The 20,365-nt window shown below is 30.1% G+C and overlaps 1 protein-coding gene across 1 annotated transcript in view; it reads left to right on the forward strand.

The window, feature by feature from the left end:
• LOC118762202 (titin-like) overlaps nt 1-20,365 on the forward strand; it is a 285,670-nt gene that overhangs the window by 239,985 nt on the left and 25,320 nt on the right. The window contains exons 96-97 of the mRNA XM_036500741.1: nt 4,726-4,863; nt 8,800-8,934. Coding sequence (XP_036356634.1) covers nt 4,726-4,863; nt 8,800-8,934 — 273 coding nt within the window. The remainder of the gene's footprint in view (nt 1-4,725; nt 4,864-8,799; nt 8,935-20,365) is intronic.

The raw sequence follows: 20,365 nt of genomic DNA on the forward strand, positions 1-20,365 counted from the left end.
CTTTCAGAAATCTAACAAACAAACTGAGGCTGCTGTAAAGATGTCAAAAGATAAATTAAATAATCATTTCGTATTTATAAATTAATGTTGTAACATTTTCAATTTTAAAAGCAGGTATCAAAGAATAAACATATTTACATTTAAACCAAAAGAAAAAGTTGATAGAAAAATAAAATAAGTATTATCTTCAGTTGTAAAATATCAAACAGCAGTAACTGAAAGCTTTAAATTTATCTTTCATGTATATAAAAAAAATGACTGCTAACATTTTAAAACTGTTTTTGTAATATTCTTGGAAATTAAAAATATAAATATTAGCTTACATTAGTCAAAAGACTGTAGAAAATAAGAATATTTTAGAATATTTTTAAAGCTGCAAGTGATAAACTTTTGGGGGAAAATATTGGTTGTTGGAAATAAATCTAAAATGAAAGGAGATAATATACTTTTGTACTCTAGGCACAAGGCCTGAAATTTTTTTTTTTGGTGGGGGAGGGGGCAGTCGATTAGATCGACCCAAGTACACAACCAGTGCTTAATTTATTGACCCTGAAAGGATGAAAGGCAAAGTCGACCTTGGTGGAATTTGAACTCAGAACATAAAGACAGATGAAATACCTCTAAGCATTTCACCCAGTGGCCTAACATTTCTGTCAGCTTGCCAAAAGGAGATAATATAGTTTCAGTAACAAATAACATAAAGAGAAAATTTGAAGCAGATCTCAATTAATATTGAATATGATATAAATCATTTATGTTTGTCTTTTAAAATATATTCCCAATAGATAGTCTATTTAGTACTTCATAGATTAAGTTAATTTACCTAATTATGAGATAGCTAAATATATTTTTTAAAATCTCATTATTTTTACATTTTGTCACTTTCAAATAATATTCAAGTAAGTGATAAATAAATCTTGAAAAAATAATTTTGATTATGAGAGAATGAAAATTTTAAAAATCAAATATAAATAAGAATATCATAAACTGTAATTTTGAACATTATTTTGGCTATTTGTAATCCTTTGAGCTTACATCAAGATGTATAAAACCATACTTATACAACATTGTATAATCTATTGCAAAATACCAGTTCATGCCTGAATTTATGTAGTTACACCTGGTCACCTACAAACTCTGAAATAATGTAATAAAATTTAAATAATTGAAGTGCAACAATAGTTCCAAATTTATTCTATTGCAAGAGTGAATTACTTTGAGCATTCATGTTACTTTCATCAGCAACTCAGATGGTTTGCAGTGATTCGTGTCACCTTTTAAATTAAAAATTCTTTAAACCATTTCAAATGTTAAATGATAAATCATGTGATTACACAACAGCAATTACCTTATTTCCATTTGAATCTTTTGGAACATATTAAAAATAAAATATGCAAGTCATTGTTAATTGTTAAATATATTTTGGTATATTCAACATGTCATTAGGCTTGGTAGGTTTATCTTTATGTAAATGTGATGGAATTGTCAAAGAGCACTATAATTTAAAGTAGCTAAATAATTTATTTATAAAAAGCCTTTCATTAATTCTAGTCGTTGCCAGTGCCGCTGGACTGGCTCCTGTGCAGGTGGCTCATAAAAAGCACCATTTGAGCATGGCTGTTGCCAGTACTGTCTGACTGGCCCTCATGCCAGTGGCACGTAAAAGCACCCACTACACTCTTGGAGTGGTTGGCATTAGGAACGGCATCCAGATGTAGAAACTCTGCCAGATCAGATTGGAGTCTGGTGCAGCTATCTGGTTTGCCAGACCTCAGTCAAATCGTTCAACCCATGCTAGCATGGAAAGCGGACATTAAACAATGATGATGATGATGATAGTTATATAATTTAAGTTCTGTCACTAATAAATTCTATTTTGTTTAAAACTTTTAAAATATCTTTAATTATTTATTTTAGTTTTGGAATTAGCATAATATTTCTATCAAATATTTTTTACATTTCAAAAAATGCTATGTATCATGTTCCTGGTTCCTGGTCTTTAATTGGTTATCATAGTTAATTATTTGCTATTGTATTTCCTCTATAATAGAATTTAAGTACCTTTATGTTAATCTTGCAATAAGTTTGATATCCAACTTTAATTTGATGAAATGTTGCAACTCTCTCTGTTAATTCTTGCAGTTCACAGATTGAATTTTTTTGTATAATTTAAGTTTTATGCTTTAATAATTTCTAGAGGGGAAAAAGTATTTTAATATTTAAAAAGATATGCATATCACTTTCGTTATCATTGTTACTTTTCAGCATTTGCCTTTGAACATTTTGTACATGCGCTGTTGCTTATGTGTTAATTTGTAATTCATCTGCGCACAAATTAATGCTTTCTAATATATTTTTGTGTTATTTTTCAATGCTAATGATCAACTCTTTTTCACAATGTATAGCAACTAAAAATACTCAAAAAGTTTTGTGAGAATTTTATAGTATATTGTTTCATTTTCTCATTTAAAACATTTTTTACTAAATTAAGATCTAATTAAATAAATAGAGTTTTTACAATTTCAGAATACTTTTTAAAGTAGTATTAAAATAATAATATTTTCATTCCATTTATCTTTGTGAGACTAATAAAAAAGAAAAGCATTATCCAATATTTTCCTTAACTATCAAAATTTGTACATCTTTTTTTTAGATTCTAAGCAGCGCATACTATAATAACTAGTGAAGATAGTTTTAGATCACAATGGGTTATAAAGGGACCATTTGAACACTCAAATTCTATGTGGTGTCTCTAGGTAAAATCCTACTTAAAGGAAGATCTTAAGATGCAAATATGGCTGGAACTGGAAAGATTTGCTTTGCGGTCACATGGGTTTGGACTTGATCCTACTGTGTGTTGCTTTGGAGAAATGTCTTGTACTATGCCATTGGGTGAACCAATATGTTGTGAGTGAAATTTTGAGAATGAAACAGTATAAAGCTTGCTGTGTATGAAAAAAACTTGTAAATTTCGTGTTACTGTCTGTCTTCACATTGCCCCTATGTGAGCAAGGGTGACATCGATTTATGTCCAACAACTTAGTGCTTCAATGTGTGTGGACCAGTGGAACAAAGTATGTTAGCTGAAAGCAATAAAGAGTTGGAGTCAGACAGGGTATCTGTCTATTGAACACTGCCTCTATAAGTCCCATGTCACTTATGTCAGCATAGAAAAACAAGCATAAAAATAATGATGACTTCAAATTATGAAGCACTCATCAATTTTATAGTATTGTTGTTACTCTAGCAGTGTATCTTTATCATGTTTTAGTACATGTTTACAACTAATTGGATTAAGTCTTTGTATTTTAAATATCTGAGTTACAAATCCAGCTTGATCTTTATCAGATTGACCAACACCTTATTGACTTTTTGGTGACTCGCTTGAAGTTAAATAGTATCCTGCTCAAAATGGTGCATACATAGATGTATGTATGTATGTATGTATGTATGTATGTATGTATGTACGTATGTATGTATGTATGTATGTATGTATGTACGTATGTACGTATGTACGTACGTACATATATATATATATATGTATATGTATATGTATGTATATGTGTATGTATGTGTATAGGTTTGAATGAACAAACCAGAAAAATAGAAGTCAATACATAAATATATAGATACTTTTATTGTTTGTAATCAGTAGAAAGTTACAAAAGTAATTCAAGGAGTGAGTTTTGTGCATTCATGAACCACTAGGCCCTTGAGTTATATACACAAGCATATATATAAGCAATTATATTATGATTTATTAAAAACTAAATTATTACAGTGTTTTACATTCCGCTTTACTTCTGTAATCAAAGAAGTATTTCTTCAGAATGTGTAATTCTCTGTGTGCATGTGTGCACATGCACGCATCTGTATGTATGTTTTTGTGTATGTGCGTGTGCATGTGTGTGTGCATGCATGCATGTGCGTATGTATGTGTGAGCTGTTAACAAAATAGGATTATAGACCTGTTTAAAAATATTATTTCAATTTTCTTTTATAAACCTAATTAACAATTATGGATTTTACCAGGATCTGCCTTGATTGGAAAGCAAAAGAATTTATGCTAATTATAATATTGTCTAACATAGACAAATTTATGTATAAATAAACTTTCTTTGCCAAAGTCACCTTTCAAAATTATAATTAGCCAAAAATAAATTCGCAACAATATACTATTTAATATAGAAAATATTTTACATTAAGAAAATTATTTAACATGCTCTTAAAATTTTGCTATGTAAAATATTTTGGCAAAGAAAGTTGTAAATGAAATCTAACATTTATGTGTCATTGTTCTGTAAATGTTAAATGCTTTAGTCCACATTTAGTTTTATTAATAAGTTTAATTTCTATTGATATCATTAGTAATACATATCTAATGTACTGATGTTTTCATTCTAGATTCTGATGAGTTTTGAACTTCACTGTCCCCAAATTTTCTTTTGAGAGATATAATTACAATGAAAATGATCATTGTATTAATAAAATTAGATAATGAACTATTAATATTGCTTTCATATTTTTAATTATAAATATATTTATTTTATAAATGTTTATTAGTCATAGAAAATATCATAAGTATTTTATTTATATTTTATTCAATTTATCCATTTAGTGTTTTGTGATTTAAAAAAATTACTTCTGTAGTTTTATTTTAGCTACAAAAATGTATGTTTGTTCAGTAACAATTATTTTCAAGTATTTATCCAATTCTAATTTCAGCCTTATCAATTAGTGATACTGAATTTGAAACCCAGCGAGCAGTTGTAAGTGAACAGGAGAAGATGGAAATTAAGCAAGAGTTCCACAAGTTTGAGATTAACATTGATGTTAGTAGCCGTGGAGCACCTCCAAAACCAGGTAATGTAACAACTCTTTCAAAATTGAAGAATTTATATAAAAATTACAATACTACAAGAACTCCAAAAGCTCTCTAATAGTTCAGTTTGGAGAATTATTAATCATGCATTTTGATTTCTAAACTGGAAAAAAAAAGTTTTATTTTCAATCGTAGCATAATGAAAATCTAGGAAGAATTGCTTTTAATGATATATATGTATATATTACTCTGTATATAACTGCCCAGTATGCAAGGCTTTATATATTAAATATACCTGTTAACTGTTTGAATTAACAGTATAATATTATATAACATATAATAGAAAAGCTGAAAATTATTGCTGAAGTAATACACCAGTTATGACCATACTATGGTGACAACTCACCTACTATGACCATGTTATGATAACACACCAATTATGACCAACATAACTATTCTTTTGAATGATTGTCTTGTCATCATTATTTTAACATCCACTTTTCACAAGTGAATCCAATTGTGGGTCAGACACAGTTAGTTTCACACACAATTGGTTTCACTTCTTGAAAGGAAATATTGCCCAAAATGTTTAGTACCAGTCTTGGTATTTGGGACTCTGTAGGGATGACAAGAGATAAGCGTGTGTATCAAGTAGGCTTAGGTAAATGTACTGTATCATTGTGCATACTTGTGAAATTGAGAAAGAAAAAGAGAGAGAGAGAGAGAGAGCGAGAGAGAGAGAGAGAAGAATCTTCTTCAATACGAATCTGTTAACTTAATAATCAACCACGAAATGAAAGAGGCAAAGTTGACCTCGCCGGAATTTGAACTAGGAGTGACGAGAGCAGTTAATGAGACAATAAAGTCTCTGCTAATTGTTTGCCTTAATATATACATGCATACGCACAGTCATTTTCACACACGTACACGCATATATATACATACTTGCCTGGGAGGGTAACTTTCTAGGTGCAAGCCCATGGTCAGTGTCATGACCGAAGGGGGTCACACACACACGTGAAATTGAGAACTGCTATTTTCCATTGGAATAGTGAAATACATGTTTCATTGTTTTGTCGTAATAAACTCCAAGCAAGTCAAGGCTGTAACACAGGCTTGACTCATGATTATGAAAATTGCTTTCACCTCATGTATCTGTGATTTCTGAATGTAATTGATATATTTGAGAAGGACAAGTTCTACTAAACTAATTTCTATTGCTCTTACACAATGCACCCAGAACTTCCTCCTATACTCACCAAACCACTTAATCTCAATTTCTACTGTAGCAGGCTTCAGTGTGTCCCGTTCCAAAATATAGCAACCCCTCTAATCAGGCAACTATTGCCCAATTTCTTCCACTTCTATCTTTTCTAAAGTAATAGAGACAGTTATTAACAATGACTTCTTCACCTTAAATTTTTCTGTCTCCTTAGTGATCATTAGTTTGTTTTTGCAAAACCAGATCTCTCAAAGACCTACTTTTCTATGTCTTTTACTAGCGGATCTTCACTTTAGGGAGGTTTGGCAGAGAGTAATGTTTTTGCTCTAAACATCAGCAAAGTCATTGACCATGTCTGATTTGTGAATCTCCTGTGAAAACGTTATCCATCTCTTATATCTTGAATCAGTAGCTTCCTGTCAGACTGTATCATAGCTATGGAGTTCTTCCTGCCTCACCTTTGGTGTTCCTCAGGGTTTAGTTCTATCCCTCACTTTCTACTATTCTCTTTCTAATTACTATTTCTCTTTCTACTATTTCTCAATGACTTACCACCACATCCAACAATGCTCATTTTTAAGGCCAGATTAAGACACATAGAGGCCCTAAGCACTCAAAAGATTTTGGTGCCTCCATATATAATTTGAAATGTTAACAATAATAAACCATAACATAAATTTTTATCTTTCAAACTGAAACAAAACTAGCAGTAAGATGAGAAATAGTGTTTATTTTTGTATATTTCCACTTTATTTCTATTTTTTCCTCTTATCTTTTATAATTGCAAAATCTTTGATCAGATCCTCAAAATTAATCTTAGGTAAAATATCTGCTTCTATACTTTGCAGAGATAAGGCATCCAAAATATTTTAACAAGTTTAAAGTGATTTCTTTTGTGCCATAAACCATTTACCAATTCTGCACATGCTTATTTTGCTTAATGTTTAATTCATCACTGCTCATTTTATGCAGCTGACTTAAACCTTCTTCCTTTCTAAGTCTCCAGCAATCATACCAAAACATGTATTTTTAAGTAGAACATTTTCACTTGAGTGTGTGTGTCAACATACATGTATAAGCATGTATGTATGGACGTAATATGGTTAAATGATTAAGAACTATGCTTCAAAATCATGAGGTCTCAGGTTCAACTTCTTTGTCTAACATTTTGGGTAAGTGTCTTTCATCATAACCCAAGCACAACTCAAGCCCTTGTGAGTGAAATTGGGTAGACAGACTTGTGTAGAAGCCTAAAGGATAGGTTATATTAGTTATGTAAAGGTTCAACCTTGTAAGCTATTGTGTCATGGTGATTCTGTTTGTGGATTGCACTAAGAATATTCAGGATTGTGGCTTACTCAACCATTTATAGTAGCTTTGTTGATTGAACAATTGAATACTTTTTATTAAAACTGATGGAAAGGTGCCACTTTGACTAACTACTGAAGGGATTTTGAGAGAAGGAATAACATAATATAATACATTACATATACCAGTTTGGGATAGATGAAGGACTTAAATGTCTTACATAATATATATTATTTATATTAAAGTGTTAACCACTAATTCCATAATGGTGCCCATATGATCCTATCCAGAGTTGAGGCTCAAGGCATGGGAAGCCAAGCCACACATGTGCACGAGCACACACACACACACACACACACACACACAAGATGTAGATGTGTCCTATATATGTAGGACATCATAAGTTGTTTGGAGATAACATCCACTTTTCCATGCTTGTATGACACAGATGGAATTTGTTGAGGCAAGTTTTTTATGGCCAGATGCCCTTTCTGTTGCCAATCCTCACTGTTTCCAGGCAAGATGTTATTTTCCCATAACTTGACAAGTTTTACACAAAAGATTGGAAATTGATTATGTCCATTTAAACCACCATTTGGTATTTAGACAAGTATACACATAACACATCATGCACACACATATACACAAATATTTATACTTAGACAAGTTTAGGCCAGCATTGGTCCAGGCCATGTCTAACCTTGAAAAAGGCATTTAAAGATGTTTCACATCAGTCATTCTTTTGGAACCATAGCCCATTCAGTTAGAGAGTTATTGTTTGCAGAGATATATCCAGGGGTAGGTGGTTTATCTGGAATTCATTGGCAATATTTGTCCAGGAACTGTTTAAATATTAGGGGATGTTTTTCTTCTCTTATGTGTTTTGGGATGATGTTAAAGAGAGCAGGGCCAACTGAGGTGAAATAATTCTGTCTTAGTGTTGTGATGTGACATGAGCATGACTTTTGTAGAGAATGAATAGCGTGGGGACCAAGCCTTGGATGAATTTTAAAGTGGATGCTAACATCATTTGGGTAGTGTTGTTGGAATATTTTCCACATCATACAAATGATAAAGCACTCATTGTGATGTTGGAAGGAATAAAAATGGAGTTTCTCAAGATGATCATATATATATATATATATATATATATATATATATATATATACACATACATACACACACAGACACACATACATCACAGGCTTCTTTTCCATTTCCATTTACAAGGCTTTGATGGGCCTAAGGTTATAGCAGAAGACACTTGTCCTAAGCGCTGCACAGTGAGACTGAACTTAAGTTTACAAGATTAGGGAAGCAAGCTTCTTAATCACACAGTCATACCTGTGCCTAAAACAAATATATAGTTTTAGGTTTTTTAACATTATTTTACACAAAATAATTTCTTTGCATTTTTTTTTTTTTTTTGCTTTTCTTCCCTTTACAGAACCACTCCCTGTAGCAGAAGTGAAGCCATTGCTTGAAAGAACTGAAACAACTACAATTATCACGGAACAGACAGTAGAAACAGTTACTGAGTCAACAACCAAGAAAGAAACAACTGAAGCAGCTCCAACAGAAGGTGGGGAACCCACAAATGTTGGGGATGCCAGCATGCAGACCTTCCTCTTGGCCATGATTATGGTTATGATGTTCATACGATTCATGGCGTGGCTCTTAAGTTTTGGTTGCTGTTTTTGGTGCTGTTTTTTCTGTTGTCTATGGCAGTCATAATGAAAGAGCAAAGAAACTCTCAAAGTCTACTGGTTACATGCTGTGCTGATTGCCGCCTAAACTCCCAAAATGATATGCATGGAATAATGTTAAAATATAATTGGGCTAACAATATCTTTTATTTTTATTTGCAATTTTTTATTTTTTTTATTTTCAAAATAGATTGTGAGCAGTTATCACCCCAGTCAGTAAATATAATTATTAGGTAGAAAACAAATTGTAAACAAATGAGGATATTGTGGAAGGGTGATGTGTGTGTGTGTGCATGTGTGTGTGTGTGTGCATGTGTGTTTGTGTGTATGTGTGTATGTATATATATAAACTATATATATATTATATATAATATTTATATACAATATATAGTATATATATGTATGTGTAATACATATAGGCATATATATATACACATGTGTAAATATGTCTATATATATCTATATATATCATATATATATATATATATATATACATAATTACAAGTTATCTCATACATATCACAAACAAGCATACCGTATGTGTGTGTGTATATATATACACACACAAACATATATGCATAGTCACATATATACAACATATATATATATATATATAATATGTTGTGTATAATATCAGGGCATATATTAGTGTGATGTTTTGCTTAAAATATATTTTATGTTTAAATTATCTTATTAGATATATATTTCAGTCACTGCCCAAAGTTAAAATTCAGCTTTTACATAAATTACATTTACATTGTTTACAACAACAAATGCATTAGACCCTCTATCTTTCGGACACTGATGGCTACTTTGCTTCAGTTGAAAACAATGATAGTTTATTAACCCTGACATTAAATCTATCTCCAAAAGATTTGGTTAATTGATGATTCCTATTACTAAGTTACAAGGATTTTCGGAAGTAGTCAGAAGTTTAACACATACATTATCAGTGGGATTGCCTTTATATTTAATATTTCTTTTCTCAAGAAAACATTCTTACACTTATGCTAAATCTTATTTTCCTTGTCTATATTTTTTGTTTGGGGAAAAAAAAGGAAGCTTCTCATTTTTATTTGCATTACTTATTCTTTGCCTATATTTATCAGAGGTTACAGGCTGGCCTGGTAATTGTGCATATAACCATAGTGGTACTTTTACCTTATTGTTGGACTTATTATTCAAATGCTGATGTAAAGTTTAATATTATATATTACAACTTTGTAGTATTTTAGATTATGCTTAAATTTAATATTTTTTTAATCAAAATTTCTGTTTATATTTTATTTTAAAATTATTTCTTTCAAGAAACAGTAAATATTTAATGTTACTGTTTTTAAATGTAGCAAATGCTAATTGTAATAATTGTTTTTTTTATTTTTGCTTACATCAGTCAAATGAAATGTTTTTTTAATTAAACTACTGGGGTTATAACTGAGGTAATTAAAAGCAGGTGATCTGATTACAATGACAGTAAAGCATAACATAATGAAATTTTTGATTCTTAGTTTCATTCTGTCTTAATTGGTGCTCTGTATGTAAGTCAGATTTTGTAAATATAATCAGAAACATGCAGTAGCAATTGTACAGTTCGTTAGCGAAAATTGGAATAAATGAATTGGATTTATAACTTCTGCTTTTTTTCTGTATTGAAGTAATTGAGTGGTGCAGTAACCAATGATTGGAAGGCAAAGGGCATGGTTTTCTTGAAGCAGTAGAATATGCTAGTTTAAAAGCTTTTTTTGTTAATATTTTTTTTCTTGAATGTTGCTTATTAAAATCAAACTGCAATATTAGTTTCCTTAAACTTTTTTGCACTTATTAGTTTTTCTGAAGTAATTATGTTAATTTGTTGAGTTTATCATATATATTTCAGACATTACTTTATTATTCTGTTCTCTATTAAGCAATGAACAGGAAAAAACAAAAGATATTCAAAAACAAATTAATTTTTCTGATTGTTAGTGTTATGTTCAATTCAACAGTATTATAACCATAATATAACCATAGCACTCTAATAATCGATTCAATAACTCTAATAGCTTATAGAAAATTATCATAATAACGATTATTCTCTTGTGCAAAATATATATATATATATATAAGAAACTTTAATAAAGGAAGGATTGCCTCTTTAATTTTTAGCTGCCTTTCAAATATAGGGTTAATTTGAATAAACAAGTTAATTTTTTATCAATATTTTTCATAGTTTCAAATATGACCTGGCATGTCATTATTGGATTACACTGTCATTCTTTAGTTCACCTGCTTTTTAATTTACTTTGCATGCATGAGCACTTAAAAATGTCTATTGTGTGTTTTCATCTCCCCATAGTCCTCTTAATCATATTGATTACATATATAATTGCATGTGATTAGTGCATGCATTTTTGTAAACACTAGAATTTAGTCCTGTCCCTGCTTCTATTGTTTTGATAATTCCTACTGTTGACTATGCTTTGTGTTTATTATAAGTATCTACTATATAAAGTTATAATCACATTTATTTTTATTTGTGGCTGAAAACAATGTAATATTTCTTTCTTCAGCCCAGCTTTCAGTGATTGTCACTTTGCCTTTTGTATTCTTCATATTGTGAATTTGTCTCTGTTAACTATTCAGGATAATATCAATATCTTTTTAAAAGAAAACAAGTTTGCTTAAATAGACTTGATTTCTATTGATAGTTTATCAAGAAATGTGACAAATGTGACATGAGCTTACTATAGTTATTTCATAAATGAAGGAAAACATAAAATTATTCATAGATTTATAACAAAAGAAAACTATTTCAGTGCTTCCTTTCAAGTAGAAAGAAGTCTATTTGATGTATTTATAACCCTACTTCTAAAACCGTTCAGGTAAAAATGTTTTTTACTTCTCTATATATTTAACATATTTTACGGCTATTTCATTACCTTTTTCTTACACTTTCCTATTTCTTATGAGATGAGTTGTTCTGTATCAGCTGTTGTTTTTGTATATTTGTCAATGTCAGTGTACTTCTAAAGTCATATTGTGTTCTTTCACCTACTATCAACACTCTATGCATGTATATGTATAGATTTCTTTTTAGTTTAGCATTACCATAAACTAATAATCATTATCATTCGATTAGTATTTATGTATTTAATATCTTACATCATGTTAATTAATAATAGTTTTGCAAATTAACATGGCACACACTAATTTAATATGACATTCACTTCTGTAGATTTTATATTAGCAATGTATATCTATCATAGTAGTGCTTTATGTTTGCACAATTGCTGGCTGTTTGCATTGCATTGCACTTGCTTGACAATTCACCTGAGAAAATCGCCTGCTTGCCTTTGTAGATATGTAGACTTATGGCAATCTTCTATTTAATTACTTAAAGAAATTATTATGATTATTAGTCTCATTGTATCTTCACATATCCTAATTTCTTTCTCTGTATATTTTAAATATCATTTTTATCCTTAAAAATGGAAATAACATTTAAATATTTGAAGATTAGTTATAGTATATCTCAGGATACTCCTGATACTAAAAATTGTTTTTATTTTCCCCCATTTTCTTTTCAAAAACAAACTAGTTTATCCAATCTTCCTTTTCTCTTTCTGCTTATTTTGCCTTCAACTTTATTGTTAAAGAATCAATCGACAAAAGAGGCTAATGAAATAAGTATCAGACTTAAATAAAATAAGTATTAAGGTCAATTTGTTCAACTAAACCCTTCAAGGAAGTACTCCAGCATGACTGAAGTCTTGTGAAACAAGTAAAGTTAAAAGAAATAATTTTCAATGCATTTTTCCTCTGCCACATTAGTCCTATCCCTCTTGGGAACAAATCTTCAATCTCTTTGTAAATGCCAGATCTTTAATCCCTATTTATATGCCAGAGTTTATCCAAAGATTATTCCTTTTGGAGTTGCTGAGTTGGTATAACATTTGATTACCAGCTTTATGGGTAATTTACATGACATCTCAGTGTACAGTACAGATGGTCTGACCACACTATAGTCTTCGTCTCCAACATTTGCAAAGTTATGAGATATTAATAAAACTATAAATTTGGAAAATATTTTTAATTATGGGAGTAATTATAGTTTGTCACTTTCTTCCCATAGCAGCCATTAGAAAATCTACCAGCAGCATTGGATTTATTAAACCATTGCTTTCAATATTGTAGCATTCGGTATTTCTAGACCTTTTGACTGAATGTGTTGGCCAAGACCTTCCTCATATGAGTATTATCTAAATTTCAGTAGCTGGATTGGATGTGAAGCATTCTCATTGCTTCTGATATTATGAGAGTGCTTTGTTTCCTCTCCTCATTGCACCAGACTATCATTTCCATTATTGTTAGTTTTTCCAGGTGATCAGAACTCCTTGCATAACTTTGCAAATCACATCCACAGCACTTTCCTTATTCTATCTGTTGCATTCCTTCCCACTACTGATATCTGCAAATATCCCATTTGTCTATTAATGAGATCCTTTTTATCCTCCAAATGAGACCTGACTACTTTGTAACATTTCACCAAAGCAAAATTAGTTAGTGGTTGCAAGCTCAAGTAATTGTTCCAACTTTGAGATCTCATAATTTAAAGTATCTCAATCAAAATGCTTATCCAGAATAATATCTTGCATTAAAGATTTTTCCATCGTATAAAGGAAACTCGAATTTTTGCAGTGGATGGGTTGATAAATTTTATAATCTTGAACAAATTTTTATTCTGTGCAGAAAAGAAAACCCTCTTTGATCCATTAGCCCTCATTGTTAAGATCCATCACATAAACCTTTTCACAATCCAATGAAATAGGGACCAAATCTTGTTTCAGTCATACTTGACTGTCTTAGAAAAAGAAGGCATTAAATAATATATTCTATATATACTGTGTGGAATGAGTGGAATGTCCTTCATTATAAGTCTGCTCAATCAGGACTGAGAAGGAGTTAAACCTTATAAAACTTCAGTTCATGGCACAACATTTTGTAACATCTCCCCTACTCTGCTAATTTTAGTGATACTAAATTGTTTATTTTATCTACAATATATTGAAATTTCAGTAATTTATCTACAATATCTTGACATTCCAGTATTGTTATATGGGCTTGTTATATGAAAACAATTGAAGATTTTAGTTTTAAAACCAACAAAAGATGAAAGGAAACAAAACACTGCAAAAAAAAACGATCAATATTAATACTTCCTATTTTAAACATAAGTCTATAATATAGAATTTACATTAACTCATCTCAAATATAGTTGACTGCCATTTATTAACATTAATGTTGTAGATATTGCTATGCCATTTTAATTATTTTTTTTCTTTCTCAATATTGCCTTCATAAAATGTGAAATGGTCTGATTTGAAAAGAAAAAAAAAAGGAAAAAAAAAAGAATGACAAGAATTGTAGTTAGAGAAGCTGCACTTCTTTAAAGAATGAAATGGAAAACCAAAACAGTTTTGTAATGAATAATTGTTGTCATCTATAGATTCTCCAGATATTTTAAACTTACTTAAAGGAATGTTTGAATATATCAAATTCTTTTACATAACAGGTCATTCCATTATGTGTGTGATTGTATGCGTGTGTATATATATATGTGTATCTGTTTATATATCTATAAGTATGTATTTATGTATGTGTATACATGCATAAATGTGAATTATGTATGTGAATATGTGTGTGTATGTGTGTATGTGTATGTATTTATAAATATGTATGTACAGATAGTTCAAAAAATTATGCTACCACGTCATACTGCATTGCAAGTTTTACAACTTGTATTCAAGAAGAAAACATATGTTTGTATTGTATGTGTTTGTGTAAAAACCAGCCTACCCCACTATGAGATATATATATATATATATATATATATGTGTGTGTGTATATACACACATACACACTCACATGTATGCATACACACTTACATGTATGCGAACACATACGTATACACATGCAGGGACAGTGTCATGAATTTTCACTGGAAATATCATACGAGATGAATTCTTCATTCATTGAAATTTTCTTCTTCTTAAGGGAAGCTAATCATGTACCTCATGGCATATGCTACCAAATATGAATGATAAGGGGAGATAATATCAAGAATCCACTGCACTTGACATGCCATAAAGGAAAGGAGTGTTTGATTACTTTTCTTCAGACAAGCGGATGACTGTGGACACATGTTATCAAAAGCAGCAACATACGACCATATTTGTTCACTTGTCTCTAGAATAAATACTATTTTTTCTTGAATGTCATATCATTTCTGGAGATTTTTTAATTATTTCCCCTTCTCAATCAAAATTGTTTCATTTGTCACCAGGTGTTAAACTTGCCTTGTTTTTATAGAAGGTGAACACACACACACACACACACACACACACACACACACACATTTATATCTCTTATTAGAACAAGATTATTATTTCTCAGATTATATATATATATATATATATATATGTATGTGTTATTGTGTCTGTGAATGACTTGAATTGTCTTCCTTTCTACCATTGTTTCTAAGTTAGACAAAACTCATCATCTTTAGAGCAAAAGAGATAAATAACTAACGTGTAAATTCATCCACTTGTTTTGAGGATATGAAATGAACAGTGTATGACAAATAGAAGAAGAAAAAGTAGAAGAGTAGGGTAGAAGAAGAAGAACCAGGAAGATGGAAGAGGAAGAGGGTGAGAATAGCATCATTAGTTGCAAGTTTGTTGAACAAGTAGCTATACATGGTAACTTAATCTGCTGAAGAGAGCAGCCAGAAGCCTCACAGATCAATCATACAGTCTTATAGGTTATATTACTTATTTATATATATATATATATATATATATATATATACATACACACACACACAAATGCTGGGAATTTCAAAACATGAACGTCTTTCATCTTTCTCACGGTTTTGCTTGAATATGACTGATCAGGATATACGCAGCAACAACAAAGCTTGCTTCAAGCCAACGAGAAAAACTTATATGTGGGTGCACAGCCTGTTAGGTATAATAGCCAAGTTTTCTTTAGATTATAACACCGTCTTTAACTGGAAAAAGAAAATGTAATCTCATACATGCCAGCAGACAAGATTATATACATACATACCTACATACATACATATATGTACATATGTTAAACAATAATAATGAAGATGATGATAATGATGATGAGGAGGAGGATGATATATATAGCATCAATCAGTTTTCTAAATTGTGGAAAGTCCCTTGCAAGAAGATGCAAAACAACTTCTGAATGACTTAATATATTAGCTGATGGAACACTACCCAGGGGTGGGGAGTATTTTTACTAGTTTCTGTCATGTTTTCTGTGAGAGTGTGGAAGATTACTTTATTTTGCTCCAATAAAAGAAATATATGTGATGACCTGTTTATTTGATATTATTTAGGTTATAGACAGCTATGCTATTTTTACTTTTTAAAAATGGTTATTCTTTACACAACTGTTTTAGGTTCAATTGAATGAATGATATTTTCTTTCTCAACATGAAAAATACAAAAAAAAAAAATGCGGAATGGAAAATGACATGTTTTTAGATGTGAATGCTTAGTTATATATATATATATATATGTATACATATATATATATTATATATATATATATATATATATATATATACATACACACACACACAAATGCTGGGAATTTCAAAACATGAACGTCTTTCATCTTTCTCACGGTTTTGCTTGAATATGACTGATCAGGATATACGCAGCAACAACAAAGCTTGCTTCAAGCCAACGAGAAAAACTTATATGTGGGTGCACAGCCTGTTAGGTATAATAGCCAAGTTTTCTTTAGATTATAACACCGTCTTTAACTGGAAAAAGAAAATGTAATCTCATACATGCCAGCAGACAAGATTATATACATACATACCTACATACATACATATATGTACATATGTTAAACAATAATAATGAAGATGATGATAATGATGATGAGGAGGAGGATGATATATATAGCATCAATCAGTTTTCTAAATTGTGGAAAGTCCCTTGCAAGAAGATGCAAAACAACTTCTGAATGACTTAATATATTAGCTGATGGAACACTACCCAGGGGTGGGGAGTATTTTTACTAGTTTCTGTCATGTTTTCTGTGAGAGTGTGGAAGATTACTTTATTTTGCTCCAATAAAAGAAATATATGTGATGACCTGTTTATTTGATATTATTTAGGTTATAGACAGCTATGCTATTTTTACTTTTTAAAAATGGTTATTCTTTACACAACTGTTTTAGGTTTCAATTGAATGAATGATATTTTCTTTCTCAACATGAAAAATACAAAAAAAAAAAAATGCGGAATGGAAAATGACATGTTTTTAGATGTGAATGCTTAGTTATATATATATATATATATGTATACATATATATATATATATATATTGATTACAGTTCTTTAAAATCACCACATTTAATTTATTTCTGATTGAACAATCTATCAATTTTAATGATTCAATTAAAATAATCTCTACACTTTGATTTATGATACAAAAGAATTATGAAATATAAAAAAGAAAGAATATAATCTGAGGCTATTTCTTTTTGATATTTAGATGCATTAAATTTACAGAAATTTATTTCATATTAAAATGAAAGATAAAATCTTTTGAGCTGCCTTAGTTTTAACACAAACAAGCATAGTATGGACCCTTAACTGCATATGTTATCTACACTACAAGAATATTATGTGGAGTTTTAGCAATGTCTCCTTTTATTGACATTGTATGATAGTTGTGTCACTGTGACACAAGTAATGTCCTTCATTTGCAATCTTCCATGAAGATATGTTTGACCTTAGAGAAATATTACCTTGCTTGAGAAAAGGTTAAAGGTTAACAGCAGGAAGGGCATCTGGCTGTAGAAAATCTTCCACAGCAAATACCATCTGACCCATGCAAGAATGGAAAAATGGACATCAAAACAATGATGATGATGATGTAAAATTTTTCATATGAAATATTTTTCTATCACTATTGCTCTCCTTTCTGCAACAGCCATTCTGTAGAATCTTTCATATTTACTTTACCTGGATATGATAATACTTGTAAAGTATTGCACTTTTTCCAAACATGCAATGAAATATTCTTCTACATTATTTACATTCGACAGATATTGGCCTCATCTTGTTTATTGTTAATACAACGTTTTGGATGATATATCCTCCAGCCTTCTTAACCATTATGCCATATGCCCACGGGCATATGGTGTAGTGGTTAAGAGCATGGGCTAGTAACCCCAAGATTCCGAGTTCGATTCCAAGCAGTGACTTGAACAATAATAATAATTATAATACTAATAATAATAACATTGAAAAATACCTTAGGAATGAGAACCCAGGTTCGAAATTTCCCCAAGACACCTGAAGGAGGCTGGAGGGTATATCAGCTAAAACGTTGTGTTAACAACAAACAAGATATCCGTTGAATGTAAATAATGTACATAATTCCTCATCTCGTAAATATAGAACTGAAATATTCTTCTGTTTGTAAGTATTATTTGTAATTGTTTTTGGATATATAGAAAAATATTCATCTCTAAATGTGTGGATAACATTTCTCATATACATTATTTATTTATGTGCTACTTCTTGAGCTGTTTGGAAGTTTAAGTATCATTTAAAAGAATAAGTAGCTTTCCTTTGGAAGAAAATAATTTTATCTTTACTGATCCAGAATTTTAATTGATTAAGCTTAAATATTCATCTTTTTTAAACATTCTGTTGAAATCAATATGTTCCTATCATTCTTGTATTGAAAATACTTCACTCTTTATGAAATGTAAATGTTTCATCATTATGTAAGTATACTTCTAAGCATCTGTATACTTTAAATATATATACATCTAATTTACATTTTCTCTTAAAACATGCATAAAGCATGGAGTTAAACTAGTTACTGGATAAAATAGCAAAAATAATCAATGACTAAAAAAATTTATATCATGATTATAAGATAAGTTAAAAGAACATTAGTTATTTATTAAGTATATCAGCCAAATATTCTTTCATTTTTTGATAAACTAAGGTTATAAATATTGACTAAATTCCCTATCTAAATAATTGTACATTTTATTTGAAAACTATTACAATCAAATGCTGTTTATAAGCATAGTGTAAAGTACTGTACAATGTGGTGGTTTTAAGAATTGTTTTTGTAACTGGAGAAAAACTCTATGGATGAAATTGCTGAAATATAGCTAAAAAACAACATAAGGTAGGTAAACTGCATATGGTATGATTTACAGAATGTAAGTAAATCAAACACAGTTTTTATCAATGTAATAAACAAATTAACACATTTCTTCCTCATTTTCCTCTACGATTTCAAAACATAAAACAAAATATACTAAATCTTTACCTTGCTAGTATTTTACTAAAATTACTCACAGTTCATTTAATTCATATGACTCAACTCACAATATTTCAGTGCTAAATCAATTTCATTTAAGAATTACAAAATTGCAGCAGATCACGACAGCTAGAGTTTGCTGATATTGTGTAATTGTTTTAAAATATCATTCTCATTTATATTTATCCTCATTTATCATTGATTTCATTACTATCCATCATAATCACCCCTTTCATTATGTTTTAATCATGGACAAATAGTACTGGTGAAAGAATACAAACCACTAACTTCTCAGCTGGTTGTTCAGTACACCATCTCATTCCTCATGCAGAAGATCCTATATATATATACACATATACACATGCTCTTAAACACACACAAAACTTATAAGTCTGTTGATTTACCAGAAGTGATAAATAACAGGACTCAATACTTATGCAGAGTATTCTTTAATACCTTTTAATTGAAAGTACCCAGAGTAGCTTGTTTCCAATCATCAGCTGGTAAACCAAGCCTGCTTTTATTTTAAAATAGCCACTCTGAATATTGTTTGAAATATGAAATGAAAGTTTAAAGAAAATGCTTATCCTTATGTTCTTTTGTTTAAAAAACTTTGTGAATGACATGTGCAAAAATGGCAGCTTATGCTTTTGATTTCAATTCTAATTCTCATGGTTTGCCATGATGGTGAAATATGCAATGAAACTAATAATGTAAATTTGTGTTTATGAGCGTCTGTCTTAATTTATTCTATTTTTGTTCTGTATTCCATAATTAATAATGCTACTAAATGTAGCAGTTACTTAAACACTATATTGGAAGCAGACTAGAATATAGTAATCTATATGGTACTCTAAAAAATAGCTGTGGCAGTTGTACATCTGTTTGTATACATAAAATGTATGTACATATATATCGACGATGATGATGATA

This window comes from Octopus sinensis, linkage group LG2 (assembly GCF_006345805.1).
Source record: "Octopus sinensis linkage group LG2, ASM634580v1, whole genome shotgun sequence".
NCBI classification, from domain to species: domain Eukaryota; kingdom Metazoa; phylum Mollusca; class Cephalopoda; order Octopoda; family Octopodidae; genus Octopus; species Octopus sinensis.